The sequence below is a fragment of the Podarcis tiliguerta genome (genome assembly GCF_965153285.1).
Source record: "Podarcis tiliguerta genome assembly, chromosome: 9".
Taxonomy (NCBI): Eukaryota; Metazoa; Chordata; class Lepidosauria; order Squamata; family Lacertidae; genus Podarcis; species Podarcis tiliguerta.
Window position 1 is genome coordinate 34,824,131 of NC_139542.1, and position 17,084 is coordinate 34,841,214.

The window sequence follows — 17,084 nt, forward strand, 5'->3', positions numbered from 1 at the left end:
CTTACCCCTGAAATTATGTACAGAAAGTGCTTTCCAGCTTTGACTCATTGTGTGCTGCAAGGGTAAAGGAGTTTTAAAGATTCTGTGGGAAAACAATTAATTGGGGGAGACTGCAGGAAATGCAGATGCGAGCTTTGGTGGGGTGGGAATCACAGTTTTGAGAAAAATGTGGAAAAGAAAACAAAGTTTGTGAAAAGTGGAGGGGAGACAGGAAAGAATGCTTCTATTCAGCATGGTCTAACTTCCAGTGTAGCATAGTGCACACAAGGAGTTAATGCTCTTTCTGTATGGTTTCTCCTTTAATAGGGGGCAGTGCAGGAAAGAGGGATCATGACTGGCTTGGTAGTTGTTAGTGATCAATAGTAAGCAGGCTGTTGAAGTGGGACATACTGTATGGTGAAGCATTATTGCCAGTGCAAGGACTCCATTGTGTGAAGGTACTTTGCTCAAACCTCCACCATAGTTTAAAACCACAATTTCCCTCTCAGTTATCTCATTTCTGCCTTACTCAAACACCAACTGCTATTTTAAACTACCAATTTTTGGATCAGTGCCGCTCCTTCCTCATTCCCATACCATGGCTGCTGCTGTTATGCAAACCTGCCTTCACTTTTGCTCTCCTATCTTGCCCTGGCTTCATGCAAATCCAGGATTGTGATGCAGCACTACAATCCTCCAATGGGGGCTACATGATTATAACCTTCCATTTTTATGTATATAGGAAAATATGATGTGTAAGTATGTATTACAAGTGATAGTCTCCAACTGAAGTAAGCTAAGCTGTATTAGAACACAGCCAACTACCCGAACCCTGCCCTAGCACTGGAACCAATGTCAAATTCAGCTATTAACCAGCAAAAGTCCACTTGAAAACCAATCACATGGTTATCAATAAGACTGTATCTGACTCAGGATGCTCACCTATGTGAACTGCAACATCTCTCTTTACTTTATGGATATTTTGTTGTGGAAAGTCCTGGGATTCCGATTGGTTGAAGCAACATAAACCAAGTAGGACGTGTCGCCGGAAGCGGTGCCTGGCGCCCGAGACCCAGCCTGCACCATCTCCTTTTTCCTCCTCTCCCTTCGGCCTGTACAAACCTTGCGAACACCTGAACGAAGGAGAAGCAGCGACGGAGCGACCTGGCGGCCACAAGACGCAAAGCCAGCAGGAGACGCCTCCGCTTCTCCTTTGCGCCCGCGAGCTCCAGCCGGCGGCTTCCCCCTATTTCGAACCCAACTTAATTGATGGTTATTATGGGATAATACATTATTCATATGAATTGGCCAATGTGTCTCATTTCCGTGCTCGTTTACTGGCACTAATTAAATTATAGATATATATATCTTAACCGGCTTGTATTATAATAATGATGACGACTGTGTTCCATTTGCTTTCCTAAAGTCCTAGTAAATTTATTTATTATTAATTGAGGACCGGCAAGTGTGTACGTGAGTCTTCTCTGGCTCCTTTCGGGGCACGCGCAGCGACCGTTGTGTCTCTCAATTCTTCTCGTTTCACAATAACCCCACCGCTTTCAAAAAATAAAATCTTCAGGACCCCACGGCCCAATTTTCATTTGGCATCATTTCTACTCCCCTCCCCCCAAGCGGTTTCTACTCAGAAGAAAGCCAGCCGCTTCCTTCCCTGTCCCAGCCTTCCCTCAGGAGCCTTCACGCTTTATAGAATGCCTGAGGAAGGGTCAGCAAGCGACTGCGCCGCCCGCCCGCCCGCTCTCCGAAACCCTTTTTAAGGCTTAGAAACCAACCATAGCTGTCAACTGTTCCCCTTTTTGAAGGGAAATTCCCTTATTCCTAATAGGATTCCTCGCAAGAAAAGGGAAAAGTTGACAGCTACTCGCCCAACCGGCGTCCGCCTCCCAACTGTCAGAGCGGCGCCTAGGCACGCAGCAGACAAGGCAGCGACGCCCCGCCCTCTTTGGCCGTCGCGAGCGTCTGTTGCCCCGGTAACGGCGGCGACCGCCCGCACGTTTTCGACGCCGGCCCGCCGCTGTGGGCAGCCCCGCCCACCCGTTCGGCGTCGTTAAACGGACATAACGGAAGACCCGCCCATCCCCCCACTCCGCCCATTTCGGCCCTCACGGGCCGGTCTGCGTTCGCCTGGTGGGCACCATGGAAGCCCCCGCGGACACGGACGCTCATGTCATTTCTAAGGAGGTGGGGAAAGGAGTTGGGAATGGTTTGCTAAGGGCCGTGTTTCTCTGACAGGACAGTTATAAACAGCCAACGCAACCCCTCCCCCATCTCGGGCCACATCACTCACTTCCGGGTCTGTGGGGGAGGCAACTTCCTTTTATGGTGGGCCGTGGGAGGGAGCTGCTGGCGTGAAGGTGAAGTGAGGCCGCTGCCCGGCCTGCTGCGCTCTCGCTTGGGATGGTGTGACCAGAGTTTGGTACCGTTTAAGGGCGGGGAGGTGGGGGCGGGGGTGGAGCGTCTGGTGGAGCGTGCAGGGGAGGGGACGGCGAGAGGACCCTGGAAAATGGGGGCGGCGGGGACAATGCCGCCTATAGGCTCGTCCCCTTTCAAACCAGCTGCTCTTCTCTGGCCCGATATTCGCTTCCGGGATCAGGTTCATTAGGGAGCCGGTGGGCGGGAGGACTTGTTTGTGACTGCGTACACTAAGACGGGATCTTTTCGTATGCTGCAGTGGCCTCTTGAAACAGAACCTCCATATATATTTGCAAATATGTTTGTACTGCAAAACCTGCAGGGATTCATTCATATACATATACATATATATGTATATGTATATACATATATACATATACATATGTATATACATATATATACATATGTACATATACATTTGCAAATGTTTAGGTCCTGTGGAGATACTCTAGAGAAGATGCTGACCAGAATCAAGCCAGTAAAAGCTGGCGCTTGAGTATTCCTTTTTTTTTTTATGAGCTCGGGAAGACGCAGCAAGACAGCAGTGAGCTCACAATCATAAGAGTAACTCACGTGCAATAAAATTGCCTTTTAAAACTACCGTTCTGTTACGATTTCTGCAATCATTGCTTCTGATACCTTTGCTGCTAGCGGAGGTGAAGGGATTAGGATGTTCTTAAATGTTTATATAGTGTGTTTATATGTTTACCCTTTAATGGTTAAGAGTTTAACCAGATGTTTTCTGGAATGGTAAACGACTGTAAAGTCAGCATTAAGTCAAACCAAGCACTGAATGGGCAGTAAGCCCAGAAACTAAAACTCAAAACTTAGAAAGTTTGGGAGAATAAGGACTTTGTCTGCAATACAGATGTGAAGACAAAACGCGGGGGGGGGGAATGGGGAAAACTATCCCTCTCCCTAAATGCCCCCCCCCCTTTCATGTCTCTAGTCTGCAAGAAAATGAGAGCAGGAGCAGTTTTTAAAAAGCAAGAAAAGCCCAGTTTGAGGCATTCTATTGAGACATCAACGGGGCATGCTCCCAAGTAACTGATACAAATGCAACCCTAATTTTGTTGGTTTCAAATGCTTAAGTACAGTGCAGGCTCTGTATATCTCTAGTCAGAAGTAAACTCCATTGAATTCAATTAGATTTTTTTGTTGTCATTTAGTCATGTCCGACTCTTTGTGACCCCATGGATCAGAGCACGCCAGGCACTCCTGTCTTACTCCCAAGTAATTGAATTTAGGATTCCAGCATTATTTAGTTTTGGGTGAAGTGCCCCAATAGTTTAATAGCTTGAAGCAGTTAGTACTGGAATTTAAGGTTTGCATTTAATTCTGGGCACACTTACATGACTTACTTGGGAGTATGTTCCATTAGGCTGCATGGGCCTTCTAAATTAACATAGTAACGAATTTTTGAGTATTTGTTATACTCGGTCACTATTTGTGATTTTTTTTTTTTTTTTTTTTGGTGTAGAAAATGATTGTACACTTATGGAGCTATTTGTATAGAAATATCTTTCGATTTTGGCTAAAATGGATCTTGAGACAGTTGACTGGAAAATGTGAACTGCAGCGTATCTGTGATGGCTCAATGAAAAGAGCAGAAAGGACACTACGGATAGGTAATATATTTGAAATATACAAGCTTATACATAAATTGTTATGTTCAATCTCCAAAGTTAGTTTGACAACTACAGAACAAGAGAGAATTTCAAGTTTTTCACCTTCCATAAATATTTACCTTCCTTTTATGTCCTTAATTTTGGGTGGCTAAAATTCATGTAGATAAGGCTATTTATTCAACAGAGGAGACAGCTGACAATATACATAATGTAGTGTATTGTGGTTTTGTCTTTTGCAGTGTGTTCCCTGTTCAGTATGTAAGCTGGTACAGTAGCTGTAAAATAAAGTCCTATAGACAAATAGTTATTTCAGATTAAAATACTGGTTCCTTGCCTTTTCAGTTGCTCCAGCCATTCTCATCCCATTTCTTTCTTCAGGCCTTTTCTTTTCATTCCTTTGGACCTCCCATCTTTCATTCTCAAGCTTAATTTTCTGATTCACTCCCTTGGTCTGCTGCCTCTTGAAATCCTGGTGCCTGCATTTATAGCCTCCTGGTTCTTCTAGTCATTGTTGTCTTTCCTGCATCTCTCTTGGAGATTAGTAACTCCACATGAATCTCCTTTTTTTTTTTTTTTTTTGCTGCAAAAGGCTAAGGGTGTGTTTACACTTGTGACTTAAAACATAGCCAGGTCATTTTCCCCTGCTGCATTTCATGCCTTATTTGCATAGAAATGTTCAAATCAGAGAGGGGATAGGAATGCTTTCACCTTATGTGTGTGACATTTTTGTTTCCCTGCCCCTGTAATCCTCCTGGAACTCCTATTCATTTTACTGTCATAAGTGCTTATGGAGTCATCTGCAATTGCATGCTAGCTGTTGAAGTATGTTTACATTTACCGCATCAGTGGTTAGCATGCTTCACCAGTACATTGGGAGGTCTGTTCCTTACAGTGTAGGAATTGGACCTTTATTGTGGTGGCACCTTCCAATTTGAACTCCCTTCTGCTCCATATCAGACAGGCGCTGTCTTTACTGTATTTTTGGTGTCTGTTGAAAACCAACACCAACAAGCCTTTTACACTGAGATTTTTATTCTAGTTTTTAACTCTCTTAGATTATAAATTTTATATATAGTTGTTTTTATTGTTAAAGCACTTATAGATGTATTATGGGAAGCAATTAATACATGAAATAAATAAATTAGAGGTATTAAACCACGGTTACAATCATGCTTATTCATTTGTCTTGTGTTATTTTAGAAATCAGAATCTAGGGTCTATGAATTTCTTTAAAAACATGCATGTTTTTATCTTAATGCAGAACATTCGTTGGAATCATCAAAGTGTAAGGTAGGTTAACTTTATATTACGCCCAGCATGTAAAGTCAAGCCCAATTCCCTCCCCACCTTTGAGTAGAAAACCTCCATAGTTACATTCATGAAAGGCACTATGTAAGAAACACAGCTCTAAAGCATACAGAACTACGTTTTCTGATCTTTGGATCCTCATCATTTTTCTAAAAAAAAGAGGCCCAATATTATAATTTGCACCTGGTTGGGCTTCTTCTGAGTAAATGTGCACAAGATTGGCTTTATCATTGCTGTAGCAATGATATGCCAACCAAGGCTAGTCAAGAACTAGATTGGATGCAAACTAGATCAAGTCTGATTTATGAGCCTGCTTAGTTTACATTATATGCAGTTATAACAACACTGCTGTGGTACAGTTTTTGGCTTGCTGTTAATGAAACTGTGTATTCATACACCAGTGCTAAGAAACCTCTGGTCCTTAGGTCTAATTAAATGGGCTTGGCCTTCCCATCTGGCCCAGACCCCTATGGCCAAACCACACCCACCTGTCCTATGCCTAACGTGTAAGGTGTGAGGTAGGGTAAAGATGTGGCAGAGTCAGAAGAAGTTTGCAGACATTGCAGTCAGCTGTTTGGTGGTGTCTTTAAAGCGCTGTGCACTGAACTTCACAAGCTCCACCAGCCAGCTTATTCCCACACTCCCAAACTGTGAACTTGATTCTTTTGAGGGAGTATGACTCCATCCAGAACAGGTTGTGGAGTCCCTGCTCATAGTAATTTTCTCCTGAAATGTAAGTAACTGCTATTAAAACAGATGATATTTTGTGTCAGAAGATTGATGTTTTACTTGTATTTATCAGGCTTTACAAAGGGCTGTGTATTCTTCTAAAGATGACGTGAAAAAATGTGTGGCACTCATCATAGAACAAAAGAAGATTAATACACAAAAGGATGCAGTGTAAGCCTATTACTGTTCTAAAGATACCTTTTTTGGAACTTTATCTTTGAGGTCATTGAAAATGTTTTGTTCAAATAGACACTGAGAATTAGTAATTCATTCAAATTAGTCTTCATAAAATGCATTTAGTTTATCTTGTAATTCATACATAGTAATGTGATTCTTAAGAGATTTGCTTAAAAACTATTTTAAAAAGTGTGTTAATAAGCAATAATCCGAGTCTGACTTCATTGAAATCAGCAGTTTTGCTGTGGACTTCAGTGAAGATAGAATGATACACAGTAACATTCGTTATCTAAAATACATGATTCTGAGAACCTAAGGAAATACCGGCCAGTTGCCAACTTCCCTTTTGGGGGCAACGTTCTTGAGCAGGTGGTCACTGAGCAGATCCAGGTGCTCTTGGAGCACACTGGTTTTCTAGATCCATTTCAATTGGGATTTCGGCTTGGCTTTGGCACAGAAACTGCCCTGATTACCTTATAATGACTTCTGTTGGGAGAAAGACTTTGGCAATGTGCCCGCCTTTTGATACCATTGGCCATTGTATACTCCTGTAGAGGCTATTTGAATTGGGGGTGGGCAGCACTGCTTTGCAGTGGTTCTGGTCCTACTCGGTCATCTTTAGCGAGTGATGCTTGAAAAGTGTTTTTCGGCAGCATTGGGGTTTCATTGTGTTGTTGCTGAGGGCTCAATTCTATCTCCCATGTTGTTTAATATCTATATGAAGCTGCTGAGTGGTGTCACCTGGAGTTTCAGAGTCTGTTGTCAGCAATATGCGGGCAACACACAGCTCTATTTCTCCTTTACATCTACAGGCATGGCAACGGATGTGCTAGACTTGCCTTGGTAGTGGACTGGATGAGAGCCAATAAACTGAAGCTCAATCCAGATAAGACAAAGGCATTGTTAGTGGGTGGTTCCCTAGACTGGATGGATGGGAGACTTCCTGCTCTTGAGGAGGATACAATCCCTCTTAAGGAGCAGGTATGTAGCTTGAGGGTGTTCCTGGATCCATTACTGTTGCTTGAGACCCAGGTGGCCTTGGTGGAGCAGAGTGCCTTCTGTCAGTTTTGGCTGGTGGTCCAGCCACACTCCTATCTGGACAGGGATACCCTAACTTCTGTGGCCTATTTGTCATAGTTTAGAATGGTAAGCAAGGTGGTCTGGGAAATGAAGGTTATATGATTTTCAACTGGTACTAACAGCTGTGCTCTTTTATTGCAGCTGTTAATTATAATTCTCTCTGTGTTTTCCTATATTATAGGTTTGCTGCAAAGCTGCAATTAAGTTTGCTCCAGATATCAGGATGTAAGAAACTTTATTTGGCTGTAGAAGAGCTGAGAAAACAGCCATATAACTCTGATAATAATAAACATGAAGAGCAACTAATGGAGGTAAAAAAATTAGGTTTTGTGCCCTTATGGCATATTTAATGTCCAATTTGTGATGTTACAAACAAGCATCAATTATGAACTCAGTCTACTGAAGTTACAATTGCCCGGCTAATGTAGTAAGGCCACTAGATCAGCAACTCTTATCCGCAATAGAAGTTCATGCAGTTATGAGTGATGTGAAGAAAGGGATTGGTGAAAGTTGTGTCTCATAATAATACTAAAACACAAGGCCGTCCAATGAAATTGATTTAGCATTAAGTTTTGAAAATGCAAAAGGAAGTATTTCACACAGCATACTTGATTTACGAAATTCATTGCCACAGGCAGGATACAATGATAGCTACTTGTTTAAATAGCTTTAAAATGGAATTAAACAGATTAGGAGAGGTGGTTAGAAAAATAATTGGTGTTTTTCAGGTTTGTTAAAAATTGCAATCTGATTTTTAATAGTAGTATGACTCTAGTTACTGAGGCCTAGAACACATGGGATAGCTCAGATACAAAATGCTGGACTGGAGGGTATAATTTAACAGCCAGTCTTTAGTGAGCTGCTAGACAACACCTGCAAAGCAAGTGTGACTTTGGTGGGTTGCAGTTTTATATTTGTTGGTTGTGAGTCCATATGCTTTAGTACAAGTTCATTCAGTCTGGTGCCTATGTGGAGTTCTGGACTAACTGCTACCTTGAATTCAATAGGAGGAGGAAAATTGTGTTCATAGATCCACTGAAATGCGCAGGGAGTCCTATGTGCACAGGAGAGCTTCAAAGCAGATTGCCATGAAAGCTCTTTATCGCTTGCTACACTGGAAAAAAAAAAAGCTTCCTTGTTAATACATTTCTTTGCATCCTGTGTTTCAGGATGCTTATGCCATTTTGCCATTTTGTGTGGCATCCAGTTTCATTAATGATACCTATTTGTATTTAGAATGAGTTGTTGGAAATACTGATAATTCTGTTAACAGTAGCATATTTATACAGCTTTGGAATTTGTTGATGCCCCATGAAAAACTGAAGGCTAGAATCACGAAGCAGTGGTGTGACATTGGTTTCCAAGGTGATGACCCTAAAACAGACTTCAGAGGAATGGGCATGCTGGGATTAACTAATCTTCTGTAAGTCAAAAATATTATGTAACAGTGGGTATTCTTTTGCTGATGTAAATGGGTATTAAAAAGAGGGTATTGGATCCAGTCTTCAACAACCTGCCAATCTAGTTCAACAACCTGCCAATCTATCTTATTTCAAAAGCTATTGTCCTACTATTCATGAATTTATTAACACCATTAATTATACTGTAGAGCAATTGACTTTGCAAGGCAGTGGTTATAATGTGAATGTTTAGAAAAGTAATTTTTAATCACTGCTAGTATAAGCAGTCTCTTGCAAACATAGTTACTTTGTGTGTACATATATTTTCAGATATTTTAGTAAACACTATCCCCGTGAAGCTCGTCAAATCCTTTCTCGCTCAAATAATCCAAAACTGGGGTAAGCTACTTTTTAATAAAATTGCTGTCATAATTGACTCTTAAACCTGAAAAAGCAAAGCTATCATTATTACTTTAGTTTCTAATAAATAATCTAAAGTATATTTATCTTCTGCACCTCCTCTTCTATAATATTTGTGAGAGTAATCCAGTAATTTCTAGGGATCCCATAAGCGAAATATTTTTTCATTGCATGTTAGCCTTATGCCTGTCCTATCTCACTTTTCCTCTGTACCTCTGTTGTGTGTGGTTAGATTGTCCTGTTGATGTCTTCACACAAAAGACCCTAGTAACTTTTCCTCTCTTGCTCCTCTACTGTATATGTATAACCTTAAGGATTTTTCCATTAGGCTGAACCTGTTCAAGCATCTTATCAACATTTTTGGGCTTTAATAACTGAAACTCATCCAGTAAAATTGAACTAGACACCTCCATTAAAGGAACTGCATTAAATGTTGCTTTGTAGTTTTGAACAAACACAATCAGTGTCTTCCATCCACATGATTTAGGCATGTGAGCAAATGGGAAGCATGTCAAGTTGGAGGCTGTCCTGTTTTTCAGGATCAGTAAGCATATCAGATTGCCAGGTTGCAGTCCTTAATAGTGCTCTACCCACATAAAATCCTAAAAGTAAAGCCAAATGAAATAACAATGCTGTCCTCAACAATACTGCCTTTTAAACTTAATTTTAAAATATTTGCTGCAGTGTGAATTGGTACTTGAAGCTTAAGATACTGTTTCTCTCACTATCATTATTAGATAAAGCCTATTTTATAAATGTTGTTAAAATTTTAATTTATTTTTTCCATGTCATAAGAGATGTTCCCCAACCAGGTGCCCTCCAAATGTTTGAACTAGTGTGGTGTAGTGGTTAAGAGCGGTAGTCTTGTAATCTGGGGAACCGGGTTCGTATCTCTGCTCCTCCACATGCAGCTGCTGGGTGACCTTGGGCTAGTCACACTTCTCTGAAGTCTCTCAGCCCCACTCACCTCGCAGAGTGTTTGTTGTGGGGGAGGAAGGGAAATGAGAATGTTAGCCGCTTTGAGACTCCTTCCGGTAGTGATAAAGCGGGATATCAAATCCAAACTCTTCTTCTTCTTCTCTTCTTGAACTACAACTCCCATTATCTCTGATTGTTGACCATGCTAGCTGGAAATGATGGTGGTTGTAGTTCAAAACCGGAGACTGCCAAGTTGGGGAAGCTTGTTTCAGGTGAGGGATAATAACACACATTTTTAAATGGCTGTCATTCTACACCACATACCCCGTAGATACAAATAGCTTCTTGTCCCATCCTATCATTAGCAGAAAATGAGTACATGCTGCAAAATGGTCAAATAAAGGCAAATTGCTTAATTTGTATAATATGAACACATTACATAATTTGAATTACCTTAGTGTAGTTTTAGTGGTGTTTTTAAGTATCTTATATTCACTTCTCTTAGTAATTTGAAAATTGTGTTTGGACATGGGAGTTGTGTTTAACTTTGGTAACACCAGGGCCCAGTGAATGGTCTTGGAACAGTAGGCAGACATTGCAGTATTGCTGAACTTAGGAGGTTATGCATAGAATGAATAAATTTCTATTTTTAAAAACATTGTTAACACTGAAGATGTCTCAAGACTTCTAAAATAATCCTAAAGGTAATAATTTGCCTTTGGTTATCCTTGACATTTATACTGCTTAAAATGCAGAAATCAAAAAGTATAGTGATTATAATGTTTGTGTATTGCAGATATTCTTATGCAATAGTTGGGATCAATTTGACAGAAATGGCTTACAATTTATTGAAGAATGGACATTTAAGAACTCACTTCTACAACTTGGTTCCTGGTGAACCACAAATGAAAGACTTCCATCAGTTTTATTGTGAGTATCTTCAACTAGCTTTTATATATGGATAACAACTTCAGTGATTTGGAAGCTGCTGTTTCTGAATTTAGTTAGAGGCAGAATGTTCTCACTAGTTTGTTAACATGTTCAACCATAATGTTTGCAGAGATCTTTTTTAAAAAAAGAATCTGCTGTGTTTTCTGGAAAGCATTTTGAATCCTACCATGATCCTGTCAATGCTATCGCATCTCAAAGGCGCAAGGATGGGGTATCAACATGCTTTCAGGAAAAATAATGCTTCTCTATATTTAAATGAAAGATGAATTTCAAAGGCCTTTTACACACATTACACTACTGGAGAAGAAATAAATGTAATCAAGCATCTATCACGTGTATTTGTCTCCAGAAGAGTGGAGCCATATACACCACTGTAAACTTTGACTTTTTTGGCAAAAACAGCCTCCACATTCTGACTGAAGGTGCTCTTCCTTGGATAGACGAGAAAAGCTGGAGAAGAATTTCTGGCTGTGACTCCTTGTATTAACCTATTCACCACTGCAAATTAATATAGTGTAGGGTTGATTACACATATTGCATATGTTCCAAAAATAATCTATTTGCTTAATAACCCAAGATAGGAGTGAGCCCTATGGCTTTGTATATAGCCCTTTCAAGTGAGCAAACCAACCAGAAAGTCTTCCGTTTACCATGGTCCCCCATTTTGTCTGTTTTGGGAATCTATGGTTAACCACTTCATAACAGGTTATTAAGCTGAGAGAGATGGTCATATGAACAAATATATAAATTATATGAGCAAGCCATAATCTACGGGTATAGAATGTTGTACTACTACAACTAATAATAATAATGGGAAATGAAACAAATGACTGCTAAATTCTTTTGTAGTGTTCCTCGAAGCTTAGTATGCTGTTGTATGTGTCCTCTTCTTTGTTGCATACGTACAGTATATGGAAATACAAGATTATTGATTTTCCTTATAAGTGCATATTTTATGCAAAGCATACCAAATTTGAAACTGTAATTTCAAAAGTAATTTGATATAGCTTCTACTCTTCTACATTTCAAAAATAGTGCCAGTGTCCAAGCTTTTGATTGTATGTGCCCAAAGTAGCTCTCTTTGGTGGTATTCAGCTAAGATTTACTCAAGTAGACATACTGAAATTAATGGCTCTTAACTTAGTCATGTTCATTAATTGTAATGGGTTTTCTAGTCGTTTTTGAAAAGCTGCTTAGAGGCAAACACATGTGTTGTCTCAATACACTTTCTATGTTTTGGTTTTTACAGGTTATTTGGCTTACGAATTTGACAAATTTTGGTTTGAAGAAAAGCCTGAAAGTATTATGTACTTCAACCAGTATAGAGAGAAGTTTCATGAAAAAGTCAAAAAACATCTTCTGGATTACGATGTAGTCCTTGCCTTAAGAAACGAAATATAGTAATGTGCATTCCTTTGGATTCTGTCTATAAAAATTATGCACTTGACTGGGATTCTCATATTTAACCAAAAACTTCACTTAGTAATCACAAAGTTTTATACATCTATTTTTTTTATTAAAAAAGTGGTTGAGAGAGCTTGGACAATCAACACTTACTTAGGTCTGTATACTATTTGCTGAAGGTAAGAACTTTTTAGAGACAAATATCCTTTCTGTACCACAGATCCTCATAATTTTTGTATACCTAGCAGATGAAACAGGTTCTTGTTGTGCTACATTTTCTCTAGCAATAGCTTCTTTTCCATATTTGAAAAGAAGCAGTAGCTTCTTTGACTGGTGTTAGCTTACAACCAGAGATGTTGCAATACTTCTCGAACAGAAATAGCTTTTGTTTTAAATGAATTAGGTTGTATTTTCTTTCTCTTCTAACCTGGAACATATGGTCTTTTATTATTACACTACTGGGGCTGGGGGACACACTAGCAGGTTAAATGATTTGGGTGTATGAGAAAAAAGCTTTACTTCTGTTTATTGAAGACTATTTGTTTGATTTTTCTTGTGGCAGCATGCTTAAACATTGCCAGAGTTAAAACTTTTGTTTTTAAATAGGTCTTTGCATTTTATCATAAATATATTAAGTTAAATATATTTTCCTGTACTAGACTATTTTTATTTAAGATGTTGTAACTGCCTTCACATATCAACCATTGCTCTATTTCCCTCTTTCTTTTGTCACTTAAGTCCACAGCTAAAGCTTAAGAATACTAGCGCTCCAAATATTCAGTAGAAGATAATTGGGCAATTAAGTAAATTTTCTTTAATACACTGCTATTTTGTATTGAAGAAGGCAACTCAGATGGCATATTCCGAGACAATCTAAAGATTCTTCAACTATTGAATAAGCATGTTTAAAATGCTTCTAATCAAACTTTAGTTGCAGGTAGCCTTGCTTTAGGGATAGGGTAATTAGTTCAAAGATTAATCTTTTAAAAGTGCCTTGTACTTACTTCATGTGCGCTTCAAATCTGAAGCTGAGACTGAGTCGTTGCTGGTCAGTTCCTAAAACATGCTGGCTTTGTTGTAAGAATTGATATTGGAATTGATCAAATTCCCATTTCATTTTACTAACTGATAATCGACTAATTAGACTGCTGATAAGGAAGAAGAGTGCAGCAGGAAGCCATGGGAAGAACATATGATGCCACATGGCAACATTGTAGGCATTACATATGCTGGAAGTATTATCTAAAACCTGTGACATCTAAAAGTAATAATTTATCTAGAACAGTAAAAAAAGGACAAAGCAAAATTGATGATATCTAACTTATGGGAAATAAAATGCTTATCGAAGTTCCTTTCTACCAGAGCAGTAGAGCCCTGACAGAGAGATGGAGTGGATCACAGAAGGCTTTTCAGTATCTACATCTGTTTTTAGAGAGGTTTGATCACTTTTGTGCAATACAAGAAATCTTTCAAGAGAAATGTGATATCTGCAAAATGCATTGGGGCACAATCAAAAAAGTCCATATGAGCTCTCTCTGTATAGGGACAACCCTATTTTCTCCCACTAGTTGGAGATTTGTCTTCACAGAGAAGTGTGTACCTGGTTATATATGAGCACTGCATCTAGTGGTTCATGGTATCAGAATGTATACAAAAATCATTCCTGGCTGAAACTGTTGTAAATGTATTTTCCTTTTCTGTATGCTATAAGGTACATTTATTGCACACTTGATTCCATTTGGGTTTTTCTTTGAAATGGCTTAATTGACAACCTTTTTTAATTTAAGAAATTTCATTTATTTTACTTAAAAGAAACCTTGATCTTCTATACTAAATGCTTTAAATATAGAGGCAATAGAAAATTCTAGAAAATATACCAGAAAAGATTTTAAGGTATGTATTCATATATAGTTGTCACATTATTTGTTTACTACAATAGTATTAAATAAGAATCAATGGCTCTGCAAAAAATAAAGCTGATGCAACATTGTGCATGTGAACAGTAGCATCTACATTGTTCCTGTGATTTCATCAATTTGGACCTGTAGGGATTTGGTAGGCTGAGTCTACCTGAGCCCTTCCAGTACAATCTGTATTTTTTTATTTTTTTATTTTTAACGAGTTCATCTTTTCCTGTCAGATGATAAACCTAAGGAAGACTGATAGATTATAAACTTTGTCAACTCCCTAATGCTAGTGATGAGTGGAACCATAGTTCCACTCCAGGAATGTTTGAGTTTTCATTCTACCAAAACTCTGGGCTAGATTATGCAACAATTAAAATATAAACCAGCAAACCGACTAGTTTTAGGGTTTTATTTTATTTTTGTAAAAACTAACATATTAAATGAAAATGATTATCAACAGAGCACAAAGTGATATAATGCTAACATACCCAGTTTCAGGCAGTATAAATATTCTTTTCAATGGTGCTAACAATCATAGTTGACAATTTTTAGGAAAGAGGTTTCTAAAGTTTTGAAGCCACCAGTTGTGTTGTAAATATTTTGAAATTCTCATTCCTTACTGGAACAAATCTGTATCTTCCTTCTTTAAATGTATTGTTGATTTTTTGTAAAGCTGTGTTCCTTAATTACAGATAGTCATGTAGCTATCCTATATGGGTCTAATGCTTAGGTATAATAACTAAACTTAATAAGGCCATTCTTCATTGGTTTTTAAATACATTGGTCTCATTCAGCTGTAATGATCCTGGTCTACTAAAGTATAGTTTATTGGACAAGAGACAAACCATCTCTTGCCCTGCCCCTCATGTGTTCAGTTTGGCAAAGTTTTCTTGAATTCTTAAACTACCACCTTCTTGGAATTTGAAGCTAATTTGGAAGGTAGCCCTTAAGCCACAGTTTGCATGTGCAGACATTCTGGGAAACATTTAAAGAAAGTAGGCAAGCTTTATTGAACTTGGCTACTAGGGGGAAGGAGAAAATGCATGAGTCAGTAGCTCTTGGTCAAATACCTATGATTTATCAGACAAATGGCTACAACTGAATTGGGCCAATGTATTCCAGTAGCTGTTTAGCTTGTATATATATTTGCCCATTTCTTTTTGAGAATAATTCATTCTAGACTTGTAGTTGAACCACTTACTCTAGTTTTGAGCTGTGAAAACCTAAAGAGACTGGTAGTAGATAGAAATATGTTGTAAAACAGGGTTTTTCACTAAATATTGCATTGTGACAATCGTAAAACAATATACTAGTATATCTGCACTGTTTCTTTAGAAAGAAACAAATACACATTGAAAACACACAAGCAGCCCTTTATTTTTTCACATAGCTGTTCACATTGTTTTTCTCTATGTGGTGTGAGGTGAGAGGGCTACATGGAAAAACATGTAGACATCTATGTGTATCACTTTCACTATTAACGTTTCTCCAAAAGCTTTTGAACCTGTGACTGTATAATACATTGTGGGAAGGCAGATCCAGCTGCTCGCATAAAAGTTCCTTTTACAGACTTGAAACCAGAGGCGGCTTGCATTTCCACCTGCTCAAGGCAGTCCTATTGAATTCTCCCACTTTCTCATTCTAATCACTGCTTTCCCTGCCCTATCCATTCCGGATTGGTTCCTTGACTTTTGTAGTTGCTTTTGGGGAGCAGTGCTGGGGGATGAGCCAGCAGAGACCCATTATGAGAGCAGAGTTCTGCTCATCTATCTGGATCTAACCCACAACGTTTCAAATTGCATTCTCACAAAAATGGCTATTAACTGGAAAAAATATTGATCTCCAAATTAAGCTCTATGGCACAACCAAATAACACTTAAAGTTTGGCTTATAGAAAAAATGGATTTCATAAAAATCTTGGGCACTTGAGTGCATATTACTGGACTCAACTAGGAAGCAAGCATTAAAATATCTTAATAAGACAAACAAGTAGTAAACAGCTTCCTTAAACAGCTTCCTTAAAGGGAGCAAATTACAAAAATCACTTATAGCAATATGAGCCACAATATTTGTTGAATGCCTGCAAATGAAAAAACTCTAGGAAAAAGGGTATACTTTTAAACTTGTAGTGGAGCTTCAATCTGGAATTGCCAACTATCACAGACACTATTCATAAACTAGAGAGGCCATATTATTGGTTGTGCTGTATTTAGGTGTCTGGGTTCATTGGATTATTTACCATAGCCACAGATGCACTAAAAGATCATGAAAAAATATCCAAGAGGCAGAAATAGAGACCACAGAATCCTCTTCTATAACAACCTGCTTTTTAGCTTTCCAAATGTATGTCAAAAGTGTCATAATTACAGTTGCATTAGTAAGGTTCTGTAGCCTGTACTGATAACTTACTGTTTCTTGTCCATATGATGTGCACTTGTACTGGTTACTTCTGCGGTGCTCAGGCTGGTGACAGTTTTTTCTGTTGCTGCCCTTTTCCACTGTGAGAAACACATATCGGAAGTGACTTGTAAACCTTTGTGGAGCAAGAGCATTGCCCATTACTAACTGTGTGTAGTTTGGAAGCAATAAAATGTGATTCTTGTTTGGGTGTGGAATGACTGCTAGCAAATAAAGATCAAGTTGATCAGAAGCTTTGTTTTGCTCAGGTATGTTGTATTTATTGTTTTCACAGCCCCCTTTGTAGGTTCCAATGTTGCTACAAGAGTACTTGTGTTACAAGAGTGCTGTTTGTG

The 17,084-nt window shown here is 38.9% G+C and overlaps 1 protein-coding gene across 5 annotated transcripts; it reads left to right on the forward strand.

Annotated features, from left to right (window-relative positions):
- The first annotated feature begins 1,966 nt into the window (after positions 1 to 1,966).
- On the forward strand, positions 1,967 to 16,981 carry ELMOD2 (ELMO domain containing 2). 5 transcript variants are annotated; one of them, XM_083457536.1, is made up of 9 exons: positions 1,967 to 2,178; positions 3,890 to 4,037; positions 5,299 to 5,327; positions 6,148 to 6,245; positions 7,513 to 7,642; positions 8,621 to 8,754; positions 9,062 to 9,130; positions 10,866 to 10,999; positions 12,270 to 16,981. In XM_083457536.1, the coding sequence occupies exons 1-9, from the start codon at positions 2,134 to 2,136 to the stop codon at positions 12,419 to 12,421; spliced, it is 939 nt and encodes a 312-aa protein (XP_083313662.1). In that variant the 5' UTR covers positions 1,967 to 2,133; the 3' UTR covers positions 12,422 to 16,981. The 5 variants fall into 5 exon arrangements, with proteins under 5 accessions (XP_083313662.1, XP_083313665.1, XP_083313664.1 ...); XM_083457539.1 differs by lacking the exon at positions 1,967 to 2,178 and adding an exon at positions 2,297 to 2,397; XM_083457538.1 differs by lacking the exon at positions 1,967 to 2,178 and adding an exon at positions 2,312 to 2,351.
- Positions 16,982 to 17,084: the final 103 nt, after the last annotated feature.

Bases quoted from the DNA above. Each gene is read 5' to 3' on its own strand.
- ELMOD2 (XM_083457535.1), top strand. From the start codon at position 2,501: ATGGGGGCGGCGGGGACAATGCCGCCTATAGGCTCGTCCCCTTTCAAA. The intron at 8,755-9,061 runs GTAAGTCAAAAA...ATATATTTTCAG, and splicing joins CTGGGATTAACTAATCTTCT to ATATTTTAGTAAACACTATC. The intron at 9,131-10,865 runs GTAAGCTACTTT...TGTGTATTGCAG, and splicing joins TCAAATAATCCAAAACTGGG to ATATTCTTATGCAATAGTTG.